This window comes from Oryx dammah, unplaced genomic scaffold (genome assembly GCF_014754425.2).
Source record: "Oryx dammah isolate SB20612 unplaced genomic scaffold, SCBI_Odam_1.1 HiC_scaffold_11229, whole genome shotgun sequence".
NCBI lineage: Eukaryota > Metazoa > Chordata > Mammalia > Artiodactyla > Bovidae > Oryx > Oryx dammah.
In genome coordinates, this window is record NW_024080622.1 from 4,221,229 (window position 1) to 4,237,342 (window position 16,114).

General features: G+C 38.0%; 1 protein-coding gene and 1 non-coding gene across 4 annotated transcripts in view; both read left to right on the plus strand.

The window, feature by feature from the left end:
• LOC120861163 (FYVE, RhoGEF and PH domain-containing protein 4) overlaps nt 1–16,114 on the plus strand; it is a 151,967-nt gene that overhangs the window by 73,758 nt on the left and 62,095 nt on the right. For all 3 annotated transcript variants that reach the window (XM_040236810.1, XM_040236811.1, XM_040236809.1), the window contains exons 2-4: nt 2,854–3,006; nt 10,094–10,274; nt 15,171–15,675. In XM_040236810.1, coding sequence (XP_040092744.1) covers nt 2,854–3,006; nt 10,094–10,274; nt 15,171–15,675 — 839 coding nt within the window. The remainder of the gene's footprint in view (nt 1–2,853; nt 3,007–10,093; nt 10,275–15,170; nt 15,676–16,114) is intronic.
• On the plus strand, nt 10,597–10,668 carry TRNAW-CCA. Its single transcript has one exon. It is a non-coding gene; the product is annotated as a tRNA-Trp (tRNA).

A 16,114-nucleotide genomic window follows, 5' to 3' on the forward strand; every position in this document is an offset into this window, starting at 1 on the left:
CAGTGTCAGACTTTATTTTGGGGGGCTCCAAAATCACTGCAGATAGTGACTGCACCCATGAAATTAAAAGACACTTACTCCTTGGAAGAAAAGTTATGACCAAGCTAGATAGCATGTTGAAAAGCAGAGACATTGACAACAAAGATCCATCTAGTCAAGGCTATGGTTTTTCCTATGGTCATGTATGGATGTGAGAGTTGGACTGTGAAGAAAGCTGAGCGCCGAAGAATTGATGCTTTTGAACTGCGGTGTTGGAGAAGACTCTTGAGAGTCCCTTGGACTGCAGGGAGATCCAGCCCGTCCATTCTGAAGATCAGCCCTGGGATTTCTTTGGAGGGAATGATGCTGAAGCTGAAACTCCAGTACTTTGGCCACCTCATGTGAAGAGTTGACTCGTTGGAAAAGACTCTGATGCTGGGAGGGATTGGGGGCAGGAGGAGAAGGGGATGACAGAGGATGAGATGGCTGGATGGCATCACTGACTCGATGGATGTGAGTCTGAGTGAACTCCGGGAGTTGGTGATGGACAGGGAGGCCTGGCGTGCTGTGATTCATGAGGTTGCAAAGAGTCGGACACTACTGAGCAACTGAACTAACTAACTTAAACCCATCAGATCATATAAGTTTGCTATCCAGAAATTAAGTGCCTAGTTTTCAGTTAAAAATTAATTATTCAAGACATTTTTTGTTTCTAAATAGGTTAGTTATTAAAGTAGCTTCATCTTTTAATATGTAGCAGTGGTGTCTATTTTTTTCAGGATTCAGTTTAATTTGTTTTCTCATTTACCCCCTCCGGCTGGCCCCCTTTTATTGTTTTGTTACCATAAATCATCTCTAAAGCTGTATTTTTGCTTTCACAGTGTCTCATTTTACTGTTAGGTTGCAGTTTCTGCCTCTGTTTTGTAGTTGGGCTGTGGCTTTTCAGTTTCTGCCCCAAGGCCATCCTTCACTAGACCCCAGCAGGTAATCTTTCAGATACTAAGCCATTCTTGGGATATTTGTGGAACAAAAATTCTAATGCCCCTAAAAGACTAAGTGGCTGGATGGTACACTGCGGGTTTTTCCAGATATACTTTGACTACTAAATTGGTTTTTCTAAGAAGGTAGATAAGGTCATACATTTGTAGACTTAGCTTTTATTTCTTTGCTTATTTTACCAATATGCTGTCACATAATGTTCCTTAAACCTTGCATTCATGGCCTTTGTTATGTTTGGCTAAACAATGCTTTATTTAGATGGCAGTCCATTTTAGCAGAAGGGTGCCTGATGAAACTCATTTAATGTATTTTAGCATTTGGTCTCTAATAACTTCTCAGACAATACTTACAACTATTAAATCTTCTAAAACTTATTTTACCTAGATACATTTTAAGGTGTACCCAGAAAATAAAGCAGTATTATAGTTTTTAGTCCGGAGAAGGCAATGGCACCCCACTCCAGTACTCTTGCCTGGAGAATCCCATGGATGGAGGAGCCTGGTAGGCTGCAGTCCATGGGGTCGCTAAGAGTCAGACATGACTGAGCGACTTCATTTTCACTTTTCACTTTTCACTTTCATGCATTGGAGAAGGAAATGGCAACCCACTCCAGTGTTCTTGCCTGGAGAATCCCAGGGACAGAGGAGCCTGTTGGGCTGCCGTCTGTGGGGTCACACAGAGTTGGACACGACTGAAGCGACTTAGCAGCAGCAGCAGCAGCATAGTTGGAGAAGGAAATGGCAACCCACTCCAGTGTTCTTGCCTGGAGAATCCCAGGGACGGGGGAGCCTGGTGGGCTGCCATCTATGGTCACACAGAGTCGGACACGACTGAAGCGACTTAGCAGTAGCAACCCAATAATCAGTTGAAGGAAAAGGGAATTTTTTTACTCAATAGAAAGTTGTTGGATTTTATTAGTTTTTCTTGTTTTGAGTAATAAGTAAGGCCTTTTATCTTTAATAGATCTCATTTTAGATATTTGGATTCTATGAAAATAAACTTTCTTAGTTTCTTAAATGGCATACATAACTTTTATTTTCTCCTAAACAGGTTCAGTCTGTTGTAATACCACTGTGCCAGCTAGAAGGGGGGAAAACTTAATATGTGTATATAAATACTATCATATGATTTCTTTAAAAGTCTCTGAAATTCAGTATTTATCAGAAATTGAACTGAGAATTGATCTATTCTCTGTGTCTCATGATGTATTTCAGTATTTTAAAGCATTGCAGTGTTTTAAAGATTTTGAGTTGTAACTAAATATGAGTGTTACATACATAATCTCATCATTTTTTAAAAACATGGGCATTGATAACATTGATTTGGAGTCTGAGTAAGTTAGTAAAAAGAGGGACATGGTGTGTGTATTTCTTCATTTGTAATCAAGCCATTCTTCTGGAGTCTTCAAGACAACTGTCACGTTTGTGCTTTCCTGCTTTGTTCTTTTGAGCCACTTGATGACTGGCAACTGAATGGATCTTGGAAAGAAACTCTTAGCAGATTCGTGCTAGGCCCTTTGATCCTCTCCTTCGCCTGCATCATACCAGCTACATTCTGTCCTGTCTGTGTCCCTGCAAGGAAAGGGATGGGGAGAGAAAGAGTGAGTGTGTGTGTGTATGTGTGTGTGTGTGTTGTAGTAGTAGTAGAAGTCAGCAATCTCTTGTCAGCATAGGTTATAAGGTTTCTCAAGCACATGGAAAGAGGTCTTTCTCAGGAAAACTCTGTCAAGGCCAGCACACATGGGAAAAGTATTTCAGTGCTTAGTCTTGTAACTGTGACTGTTTTTGTTTTATGGGGTCAGAAGAAATTAAATCACAAGACATGGTTATGCTCCACATCATTATTTACCTGTCTTTTCTTTGTGAACTCTCCCAGGCAGCAGTATCTGTCCAAAGATCACTATAGTTCCACCTTGCTTGAAAAGCAGCACAACCACACTGATTGATCAGAATGCATCTGATGAAGAGGCTCAGGGAATAAATGGGAAAACGCCAGCAAAACACTTAGCTGCAAGTCCAAAGCCACAAGGTATGCTGTTGGGTTTTTTTTTTAAATTAACTTGGGTGCTTTGTTCATTGAAGAAAGTGACACAAAGGAATGATGATCACTCAGAAAGAGTTTTAAGCTATAAATTGAGGAATTGGGTGCATTTGTTTTTTCAGGAGAAAAGTCAGGCAGGGTTTCTACTCTGAAAATACTTCTATATTTCCCTATTATGACTCTTTTCATAAATTGTTTATATGTCCCCTTAATGGAAATGTGATCTCTTCATGCACTATGCTTGACATACTGCACAGAACAAATTAATATGTACTTAGAAGTACTGTCGAAGTTGTCATGACTTTATAAATGTGAGAGGGTCTGTGAAACAGATCATTCTAAAACAATGCTTTAAGATACTTAGCTAGAATGTGATTTTACAATATAAGAAAGTGGGGCTTTTCAGGCTCCTTGGTAAAAAGTCATCCAGAAAAATTGAGTCCCTTCATCCAAGAATTGAGCATCCAATGAGGGGAAAATTTTTAGTGATGAAAATTTTTAAATGCTTTGCTCAGTAACCATTTCATTTTACAAGTAAACTTCTAGTAAATGGTAATTAACTTTAAGAAGCACAAAACTGTAATTTTGATTTGATTGAGAACAAGGTCTTCTGAAGTATAACACAAAACTATGCTACACTGGCTTAACATGTAGTTTGTTTCAAATGTATTTTCATTTATATCAAATGCTGAACATTCAGTCAGGAAACAACACTAGGCATTTTCAGAATCACTATATTTAAAAAAAATCAATTTCTGTTTGGATTATTTGTATTTTTTTGGTCTCTTTTCTTGTTCTTGTTTTAAATTTTTCTGAAAGAGATTTTTAAAGGGAGGTTAGAATGGAGTCTTCTCAATCACAGGCTATTTTTCTTATTGTTCTTACTACTAGTTATATTGGTGATGGTATAAGATACAGGCTATCAAACAACGTCAGATAATTGGAAATTCAAGTGAATAACTGATTGATGAGTTTATAACCTCAATCTTTGACCATATTCCTTTATAACATTGTAAATATGAAAATAGAAATTTTTCTAATCATGATTAAAGCCATTTTATTTGTACAATACAAAATGCCACCTTGCTCATTAGTTGTAAGCTGACCTCAAATAAAGTAAAAAATATAAGAAGTAAATGCAATTCAATTTTATGTAATTCCCCAGATGAAAAGCAAGAGTTTAATTATTAATAAAGACTGTTTTAGAAAGATGTATTGTATCACTTCATTGTTTTTAGTTCATTGAGATAAATTATAGCCATGTTCTTTCTGAGCTGCCATGTGCCAAAATAACCCTGCTGTTTAGGGAGAAAGCACCGACTTTGCTGCTTGTAGTTCTACTGAAGTCTGTGTGTTGCTAGTTAAACATATGTGATTATTTTCTATCTTGAATGTGGATTTTTATATATACATATATTTTTTGCATAACAACAGAGTATTTCCAGATATAAAATAAACAACATAGAGTATACTTTTTTCCAAAATATTCTCATTGTTTGGCGCTTTTCTGACCTGCTTCCTGCACCAGCTAAACTTCTAGCTCCACTATCACCCCTTAAATCTCACATTTAATCATCTCTTCTTTGGTTTTTCTCATTCATTACAGACTGGTCTACTATTTAACTTGTCCATGTTTGGGTTTTTTTCTGCTTTTTACACTACTGTGTTCCCTGTATCTCGCACACAGTGTAGCAGGCCTTCAGTAATACTCGCTGAGTGAATCTTGCTCCATCACCATGTTTCTTTTACTTTGTTTCTGCTGTTCTTTGTTTAAAACCTGGAATGTACGACATGTAGAGACTGTTGTGCTATGTCACTCAGTCATGTCCGAACCAACTCTTTATGATTTGATGGACTGCAGCCTGCCAGGCTTCTCTGACCATGGGATTTTCCAGGCAAGAATACTGGAGTGGGTTACCATTTCCTCCTTCAGGGGGTCTTCCCTACCCAGAGATTGACCCAGCATTTCCCGAGTCTCCTGCATTGGTGGCAGAGTTTTTACCACTTGGCCACCTAGGAAGCCCCTACATAGAGGCCAATGTCCTGAAATGAGCCTATATCTTGATATTGTCAGATCAGCTGCTATATAGATCTTACTGACTTGACTGATTGATAGTATTTCCCACCCTTTAGCAGAGAGAAGCCACTTTTAATTTCTCCAAATCCTTAAGAACATTTGGGTGACTGAGGTTGGTTGAGAAATGAAGGTGATACCAGTGGGGACTTCCTGCTCAGACTGAGGGATTATCACACTGACACCTTTATGCCCACTTCCTGGCAAATTGTTTATAAATTATGCATGATGCTGCTGCTAAGGCTTCAGGAGCCATTATGTAATTTTACTTCAGTTGAAGACTCTTATTCTAGGTCAGTAATTCTCAACTGGAGATAATTTTGCAGGCCTGTGGCACCAACTCCAGTGCTCACTGGTATTATCTGGAGACGTTTTTTTTGGCTTGCCACATTTGGGATTTGCTACTGGCATCTAGTAAGTAGAGAATAGGGATGCTGCTCAACATTCTACAATGCACAGGTCAGCCTTTTCCACCTAACAAGGAATGATCTGACCTGAAATAGCATGAGTTGGAGAAACTGTGATCTAGATCCTAAAAATAGCTCATAATTAAATCTTGGACTTCCCAGGTGGCTCAGTGGTAAAGAGTCTGCCTGCCAGTGCAGGAGATGCAGAAGATACAGGTTCAGTCCCTGGGTCAGGAAGATCCCCTGGAGGAGGAAATGGCAACCCACTCCAGTATTCTTGCCTGGAGAATCCCATGGACATAGGAGCCTGGCAGGCCACAGTCTATAGGGTAGCAACGAGTTGGGTGCATCTGAGCGCACACACACCAATTAAGTCACATTTGTTTGTTTTTCATGTGAAGTGCTAATAATATCATGGCTGCAGTTTACTATGGTGATTTTTAAAAGGAGAGAATATTTACAACTTTTATTAGTAGTAATTATGTAGTAATAATAGTTAGAGGTTGTTTTGCCTCAGAAAATACCCTAAGGCCTTGGGAAACAATGGCTTATTCACTTCATACCAGTCCTACTAGTAAATCAAATTACTGAGCAACTCCAATTACTAAGTCTTTCTTGTTCACCACTTCTAATATTGGCCTATTTTCTGCCATGCTAGACATAACTCAAAAGAATTTCCTTAGCAGTTAAAGATAGTCATAGTTTTTCTCTTAGGAACTTTGATCCACAACATTCTACATAGTTAATTACTTTGATAAAGCCCACATACTGTCCCTTCTCAATCATTAAACCTTAATGTTTAAAAATTTTTCATCTTTGAAAGTCACATTATTGTTTCAATAATTTAAGTAAATAATTTGATTCATTCAATTAAGTAATTCATTTCATCTGCTTCTAAAGTAAAGCATTCTATGTATAATGCTGAATTCTATATATAATGCTTCTTAACGTATGTTATAAATTTATAATGTATTAATATATAGCCAGCTGTTTTTCAGAGTAAGTAAAATAAGAGTAATAGAAACCTACTGGTAATCTGAAAATTTAAACTGGTATAAAGGAAAAAAAAATGTTACCTGCCATTCCAGTTCTACAGGGATCAAGCTAATATCCCACTAAATGTGTTCCCGGAGGAAAATTCGGTACCTTAAGGTATCTTTCTGTTCTTTGGTGTTTCAGTTCAGTTGCTCAGTCGTGTCTGACTCTGCGATTAGTAGTAATCTTTTTGTGCTTGACTACATATTTTTCCCAGCAAAAAAAGGCTCATATTTATCTTGGCCCCTTCTTTAACTCTTTGGAGCAGTTCTTCAGAGGCTATCTCCCTGCTATAGTCCTCAGTAAGGTCCCTGTAAACCTTAACTCACAACTTTTCTGTTATATATTTTTCTTTCAGTTGAGAGTGGCAAATACTTTCTTTTTCATTCTCTAATTATTTTGCATATTTGGAAATTTTTAATAATTAAATTTTTTTTGTTCTATTTAGTATCTGTGCAATTAACTCTAGTGGAGCCCATTTTACTTATTAGCAATGAGAGACCTCAAAGTCAGCATGTCATTGCCATGTCGTTGACTAGACTACTGATCTCTCCAAACATTGCTTAACCTATTCTGTCAGTTGTTAGTTATATAAAACTTGCATACAGTTGAGCTCATTTCACATGCTAGCAAAGTAATGCTTAAAATCCTTCAAGCTAGGCTTTAATAGTACATGAACCAACAACATCCAGATGTACAAACTAGATTTAGAAAAGGCAGAGGAACCAGAGATCAAATTGCCAATGTCCGTTGGATCCTAGAAAAAGCAAGGGAATTCCAAAAAAGCATCTACTGCTATTTTATCGACTACTTAAAGCTTTTGACTGTGTAGATCACAGTGAACTGCGGAAAATCCTTAAAGAGATAGGAATACCAGACTACCTTAGCTGTCTCCTGAGAAACCTGAATACAGGACAAGAAGGGATAGTTAGAAGCAGACATGGAAAAATGGACTGGTTCAAAATCAGTAAATATGCAGTAGGACAAGGCTATGTATTGTTACCCTGCTTATTTAACTTACATGCAGAGTACATCATCCAAAAAGCCTGGCCGGAAGACTCACAAGCTGGGATCATGATTGCCTGGAGAAATATCAGTAACCTATGTGCAGATGATACCAGTCTATTGGCAGAAAGTAAAGATGAACTAAACAGCCTCTTGATGAAGGTGAAAGAGGAAAGTGAAAAGGCTGACTTAAAGATAAACATTCAAAAAACGAAGATCATCGCATCCAGTTCCATCACTTCATGGCAAATAGATGGGAGGAAAATGGAAACAGTGACAGATTTTCTTTTCTTGGGCTCCAAAATCACTGCAGATGGTGACTGCAGCCACAAAAATAAAAGATGCTTGCTCCTTGGAAGAAAAGCTATGACAAACAGACAGTGTGTTGAAAAGCAGAGACATCACTCTACAGTCAAAGCTATGGTTTTTCCAGTAGTCACCTATAGATATGAGAATTCGACCATAAAGAAGGCTGAGCACTGAAGAATTGATTCATTCGAATTGTGGTGCTGGAGAAGACTCTTGAGAGTCCCTTGGAGAGAAAGGAGATCAAACCAGTCAACCTTAAAGTAATTCAGCCTTGAATATTCAGTGAAAAGACTAATGCTGAAGCTCTAATGTTTTGGCCACCTGATGTGAAGAGCTGACTCATTGGAAGACACCCTGATGCTGGGAAAGATTGAGGGCAAGAGAAGAAGTAGGTAGGCAAAGGTTGAGATGATTGGATGTCATCACCAACTCAGTGGACATGAATTTGAGCTTGCTCTGGGAGATAGTGAAGGACAGGGAAGCCTGGCATACTGCCGTTCATGGGATCACAAAGAGTTAGACACGAGTTAGCAACTAAACAACAAGTATCAAAGAAGGTATGTTCACTGAGTAAACCATAGATGAAAGAGTTATTTTATAATTCTTTAGACGCAGAATGATAAAGAACACATTCACTTCCTCCTTTGCATATTCTAGTTAGGAGTACTGAAATTATTACTAATGTTAAAACTATTTGGTGGGGAGGTGGAATATTGTCCTGGTTTACTATTTTGGTTTATATTTTTTCTACACAGAAAAATTTTCCTTAAAATGAACAAATATCACACTTGCTTAGGCCCCTTCCTTCTCAATGGTTACTATACTATTCTTTCCACCCCCAAATATTATTATATCTTAGAAAATGGTATCATTTTCATAAAAAGAAGCATGTCATTTTTTTATTGGAATTTTTTCCTTGTTTGTGTTGACAGAGAAAGAGGTAGATTGTTATACCTATAGCACATGGTGTTATATATATGTTTTCCCTCCTCTCTGTAAGGATTGATTACTGAAACAGAAATGATGAAATCTAGGCCAGTAAGCATCAGACAACTGTCAGCTTGCTGAGTTTATAAAAGAGATAAGATTACTGAAAACCAGGGTAACCAGCTCCAGGAAAAGTGGCATGTAGTTAGAAGAAGACATGATTCTCCACCCATTTTCAGGAAGTTAGGAAAAGGATTAAAAAAATAAATGGAGATGATTCTATTTGATTTATTGAAACATATTTAGTTATATATTATTTTACCCAGAATGTTAATTGAAGAGAAAAATGATACTGTACTGGTTTTCAGAATTGAAGTAATTCTTGTACTGATTAAGCATTTATGGCATATTATGTTTTCTCAGATACAGAATTTCTCATCTATTAGAGAAAACCTGTAGATTTTAGTATTTTGGAAATGATCTGTTCATATTCTGTTGAGTGGAAGACTTATTAGTAAGCAGATTATATGTGGTGTATTAATGCTAGGCAACTATTAATGTAGCAGTCTAAGTTCTGTAACCACCTTTTGCAGATTTATGATGAGAAGCAGTGCTAATGATGGAAGAAGCTAGAGTCTGGGTACCAGTTATAAAATCTGATCAGGCTTGTTACCCCAGGCCAATAATCACTTAAGCTCTCTAAGCCTTCATAGACATAGGAGGCAAATAATGATCTATCTCAGAGGTCTGCAAAGAAAAAAATTCATCTAAGATCAAATGAGATACAGTGCTTTTCTTAACTGAGAAGATGCTCTAAGTAATGCAACATTATATTAATATCATTTGTTTTTTTTTTTTGTTGGCTTTATGTCTAACCTACTACCTCTGAAGTTTAATATATCTTTTATCACTCTAATTATTAGAAAATCTCTTTTATAGCAAGCAAGGTATATTTGGAATTCATTTCAAATTTAGAACTTTCCTTTCTCTGTTTAGATAAAAATCTGCTATGTCATCTCTAGTAGAGTTTGGAATGCCTTAGTCATATGTAGATCCATAGATGTTTACTAAAGCCATATTTTAAAATCACTTAAAATTAAAATAACCTCTTGAATCTTGGATATTGGACTTCTACAGGACACAGAACAAGTATCCAAGATAGATAAAGGTATCTTGGTTAAGGTTCAGCCCAAATTTGACAGATCTCTTAACAAATATTTGGTAATGGTAAAGATTTTTGCACCAAGGACACTAGGATTTTTTTGCTAAGGAACAAATATCAGTGAAATACTGAATTCTATGAATTCTTTTTCTACAGTGCCTCCAAAGCCACTACACCTGCAGAATTTACCTTCGACCAGTATACACCAAACTCCTAGGCATAAAGCTTTATCTAGTGCAAAACCAAGGATGGAGGAAGTTAAACCTGCCTCTGCTTGTGTCTCAAAGGAAAAACCCAGTAAGATATCAGATCTCATCAGTCGCTTTGAAGGAGGCAGGTAAGAGCTAACTTACAATGGGAGAAGGCTGAGGGGAGACTAAAGCTGATTTTTGAAAAAAATGTATGATAGAGATGTAGATTTAAAAATAAAAATATAAAGTTTTTTATTCCATTAGATGTGGTAGCCCTTTAGAAAGAGTGAATTTTTAAAATGCTAATCTTGCCCTTTTTGTGTTTTCATACTGTCCATGGGGTTCTCCAGACAAGAATACTGGAGTGGGTTGCCATTTCCTTCTCCAGTGTAAATTTTCAGAATTCTTCACTATGACCTGTCTGTCTTGGGTTGCCCTGTATGGCATGGCTCATAGCTTCATTGGGCTTCCCTGGTGGCTCAGAGGTTAAAGCGTCTGCCTCCAATGCGGGAGACCCAGGTTCGATCCCTGGGTCGGGAAGATTCCCTGGAGAAGGAAATGGCAACCCACTCTAGTATTCTTGCCTGGAGAATCCCATGGACTGAGGAGCCTGGTGGGCTGCAGTCCACGGGGTCACAAAGAGTCGGACACAACTGAGTGACTTTACTTACTTACTTACTTACTTACTTACTTATAGCTTCATTGAGTTACACAAGCCCCTTCGCTATAACAAAGCTGTGATCCATGAAGGGGACAGAGGAGCCTGGCATGCTATAATCCATGTGTTTACAAAGAGTCGAACACAACTTAGCGACTGAACAACAGTCTTCCCTATGTGAATTGTCATTTATCATATTTGTTTGCATGCAGTGCTTTCTGCCCCAGCCTTCTCATGGCATTATGCACTGTGTACACCTTGCTTCCTCTGTGTCTGTGTACGTCATTCCATGTGTTGTTGCTTCTTGTGGTCGGTCATTCCATTGGTCACTGGATATCTGGGTTGGAAGGGCAGGAAGTTATATCTGTCTGTTTCTCATTTGTATGCTTGAATGAACTTCTATGGGCCTGTCCCATCTTTTCTTTCTATTCCATTTTATTTAGTATAGATCTGTATCCATTCAGTCTGTTTTTCCTCTCTCCATACCCCTATAGTGTTCTAGGTTCATGAAGAGATACTGGCAGTAGCTAAATTTATGTTAAATCTGTGTGTATTTATTAGATATAATTTTTTATTATTTAGCTCTGTTTAAAAAAAGTAGCTAAATATATGTTTCTCAATTAAAGATAAAAACAAACTCATATAAGTTACTTTTCTGCTTATATGACCCTCAGTTGTTTTTTCTTAGAATTCTCATCACTGACTTAAATATAATTTTTTTAAATTTATCAGAAAGATTTTATTATATGTCAAAAGTCTATATATAATTAAACAATATATTTAACTTCACTTTCATCCTTGAAGCCAAATATTTCCATTTATTCTAGTTTAATATTTGGGAATGGTAATCCATTAGATGATTTCGTTTTTTATTTGCAGGACACATTTTTATTTATGTAGTGAATCATAGCTTGAAAATACTTTCAACAGCTTCTAGAAATAGTGACCAAATGCAAAACTGCAATGTCCTTCATTTGTGAGACTATATTTAGTAACAGATTCTGGAGAAGAGTAGTTCAGAAGCCTGTCTTAATTTTTTCACTCTTGATCAGTTATGTCATAATCTTGTCATAATATTTAAATTTCAACATTTCACTCTCTGAGGTAGGATTTTTAATACCTTTGCTATCTTAAATTATAGTAATCTTTACTAGAAAAGATTGTTTTCTGTGGCAGGTTGATTCTGTAGCACAAAGTGATGTGCCTCATGTTTGCAGATTCCCAGGTCCATGTCCAGTGACTTCATAATAAAAGGGGGGGGGTGGGCCCCAACCCCTGTTCATATTACATGCCAGAGCCTGTATCCTCAGATTTGGGTATAACTTTGGGAAGCCCCAAATCGGTCAATACTCCTCACTATTTTGGTAACCCAGTGTTATTTCTCTCCATACACAAAAAGTGCAGTTTTCCCATATTGGTTATTTTTTCAATATATTCTTCCAAATCAGTTTTCTTTTACAGTTAACAGATTCAAAGCCTTTTTTTCATGAAAAGCTTGAAGGTTGGCTCTAAGGAAAGATGTGCTGTAATGTATGACATTTTAAGCAAAATTGTTCTAAGAGCAGGTAGGCTGTAATGTGAGCATTTGGGCCAATCTGGTGAAGGGATGTACTTGTGGCAGAAATCCACTGCCAGTACAAAAAAAAATTATATGTTTTTAATGAAGTATTACCCATAGGAGCAGGCCCTGAAAAGTATCTGAAGGGGCTTCTGTTGCATTATGTCTATAGGACTTGAATGGGAAGTTTTTATTTCTTGTTGAGTGGGGTTCATGTACCTGCAGTGTGGCTTCCCTCCCCACCTTATCCTACCCAGCTCTCCCATGCATATCCTCTGGATGTCACTTATTACAGGAGATCCTTGTTTCTTGTTCACAGTAGTCCTTTCCAAAATTCCTAAGTAAGTCCAGAGTTTGGTTTGGAGGATCTTCTGAGGATCTGTCCTTTTATTGCTGGACACTAATGTGTGCAGGTAAAGGACAGTATGATTCATATCTTGAAGGGCTTTTGGAGAAATTTGTTGTTCATCAGTTGTTTCTGACTCTTTGCGACCCCATGGACTGCAACACGCCAGGCTTCCCTGTCCATCACCAGCTCCCAGAGCTTGTTCGAACTCATGTCCATTGAGTCGGTGATGCCATCCAACCATCTCGTCCTCTGTCATCCCCTTCTCCTCCTGCCTTCAATCCTTCTCAGTGTCAGGGCCTTTTTTAATGAATCAACTCTTCGCATCAGGTGGCCAAAGTATTGTAGCTTCAGCATCAGTCCTTCCAACAAATATTCAGGACTAATTTCCTTTAGGGTTGACTGGTTTGATCTTGCAGTCCAAGGGACTCTCAAGAGTCTTCTCCAACACCACAGTTCAAAAGCATCAGTCCTTTTGCACTCAGCCTTTTTTATGGTCCAACTAGCACATCTGTACATGGCTACTGGAAAAACCATAGTTTCGAATATATGGACCTTTGTTGACAAAGTAATGTCTCTGCTTTTTAACATGCTGTCTAGGTTTGTCATAGCTTTTCTTCCAAGGAGCAAGCATCTTTTTATTTCATGGCTGCAGTCACCATTTGCAGTGATTTTGGAGCCCAAGAAAATAAAGTCTTTCAGTTTCTATTGTTTCCCCATCTATTTGCCATGAAGTGATGTGACTGGATCCCATGAGCTCAGGTTTTTGAATGTTTAGTTTTAAACCAGCATTTTCAGTTAGGCCTAAGGAATATGCTCCTAGAAGGCAGACATCAGTAGTGGAAGATGTCACATTTACTTATACTAGCAACCTCTAACTTTTTTTTTTTAACACCAAAAATATTTCATATTATGGTATAGCTGATGAGCAATGTTGTGATAGTTTCACATGAACAGCAGAGTACCTCAGCCATGTATATATATGTATCCACTCTCCCCCAAACCCTACTCCCATCCAGGCTGGTACATAACATTGAGCAGAGTTTCATGTGCTGTACTATAGGTCTTTGTTGGTTATCCATTTTAAATATAGCAGTGTGTACATGACCTTCCCCAAATCCCTAACTATCCCTTCCCCCCAGCAACCATAGGTTTGTTTTCTAAGTCTATGGACAACCTCCAACTTTTATAAGACGTTTACCCCCTACCAAATTTTTCCTTCCCTTCTTGTGATAGTAAACCTCACTGTGTTTTTTGTCTTCTCTGACTGCTTTCTTACTGTTTGTTAGCCACATTACATTGGCCACATTATCTAGGTTTCTAAGCCTGTATTATGGGGTCCCTACTTTGGAATTATTTATGATATGGAACAAGATAATCTATGTAAAGGGCCTAATGTGGTTTCTGGCACTTAATAAATGTTAGTTGGTATTATTGAATTACTGTTATGATCATCATCACAATTAGTGATTCTATTGTTCCTCCACTTTTTATTGAGCATTGTTATATACCAAGTGCTATGCTAAGAGGTGGGAATAAAGCAGAGAACAAGATGGGTACATTTGTACCGTCACAGAGTATTAGTCTGTTTTAATTTTTTCTCCTCATTAGGTTATAAGAATCTCTTCAAGACTGAAGTCCAGAATTTTATATTTTTCCTTCCTGGAATCCTAGATAAAGTACTACATTAGTATTTCCACAGAAGCATTTCTATATACTGGCAGTTAAACTTAAGCCTCTTTGAGGTGACATCTGAGCAGAAACATGAATAATGGGAAGGCGCAAACCATACAGCTTAGATATGCACATTTGCTTATTGCGTATGGGAACAGCAAAGTGACTAATATAAGAGCACAGTGAGTGAAACGAGAATAGAATTTAATGAGGCCAGAGCTAGTAGGGGCTAGGGTATACAGAATCTTGTAGGCCGTGATTAAGATGCCAGATTTACCTTCAAGTGTTCGGGGAAGCCCTCACTCACAGTTTGACTTCTGTGACCTACCTGGGACTGGAGGGCATCTCTGTGGAAGCAGAAAGACCAGTTAGGATGCTGTGGCAACATGTGCAGTAAGGTTTTTGAGAAATGTGTCTGCTTTCCAGAGACAAATAATCTTTGGTTTCTAACCTGTTCATTAATTGAGGGCTGACTATACTTGTCTTTAAAATGTTAAGAAAGTAAAAATCTTGGGATAAGGTGGCCTTATTAAATATATTTCTCACATCTACGTCTTTAAGGAAATGTTTCCAAACCTATAGGTAAAGCTCAGGCTTATCATCTTTATTTAAGTGTTTATTTGAGTGTAGATAACATCCTGAACAACTGAGAGCTACTCTACCACTTTTTATCTAAGTTTCTAAAACCAAAGTGGGGGTGCGAATATCTTCACTAAATGTCCCTAAACAACTGGAACAAATTTGTTTTTATTCTAGAACTTGTCTGTGCCAGCATTTTCATACTTCCTTTGTGTTTTATCTTTTAGCACTTTATCAAATTACAGCGATTTGAAAAAAGATTCTGCTGTGAACCTAAATGCTCCTAGAACCCCAGGAAGGCATGGATTGACAGCCACACCTCAGCAGAAACTCTCCCAGCACTCACCACAGAAGCAGGGAAATGGTACAGATCAATCTCAGGGTGAACAGACTTGTGTGGCTAATGGTATGGTAGCAGCACAAAACCAGGCGGAATGTGAGGAGGACAAGGCGGCCACTCTTAGCCCAGATACTCCTATTCAAACTTCTGAACCCTTGCCCGATACAAGCTTAGTGAATGGAGAAAAACAAGAAACAACCACAGGCCCTGCATCACCCACAACAAATAGCTGTCATGAAGATGCTTCTGACAGTAGCTGCAGGACTTTACGTGCCAGCCCTGTGCTCCCCCTGGAAGAGGAAAGGACAGACACAGAAGCCAAGGTACAGGAGAGGGAAAGTGAAGAAAGCCCCCTAGAACTGGAACAGCTGGACCAGCACCATGAAATGAAGGTAAAGCATAAGTAGGAGGAAGCACTACCTATTCCACTACGGTTTGAACTTACTTTAATCAGTTATGTGATGAATAAGTCTGACCACCCTCACCACCAGTTCAGCAGTTTTCAAGCTGTAGCTGCTGATGCATGATTCCCCTACTCTGTGAGGAGACACTTTTTTTTCTTCTATATAATTTCTGTTGGTCTCTCTATTATTATTTCAAGATTCAGAACAGTGTAAAGACTTTGATATAGGAAAACCACAAACCTAGTGTTTATATTTACATCAGAATTGCTCCCCATAAACATATGGGCATCCCTAATAATAAACACGGGGCTGCATCCCCAATATTTATGGTCTGAGTAACAGGAAATTATTTAATCCTAAAAATCATCTTAGTTCAGTAGTTCATTTATAGAAGAAAAAATAGTCCCGGGAAGCTTAAATGCTGTTC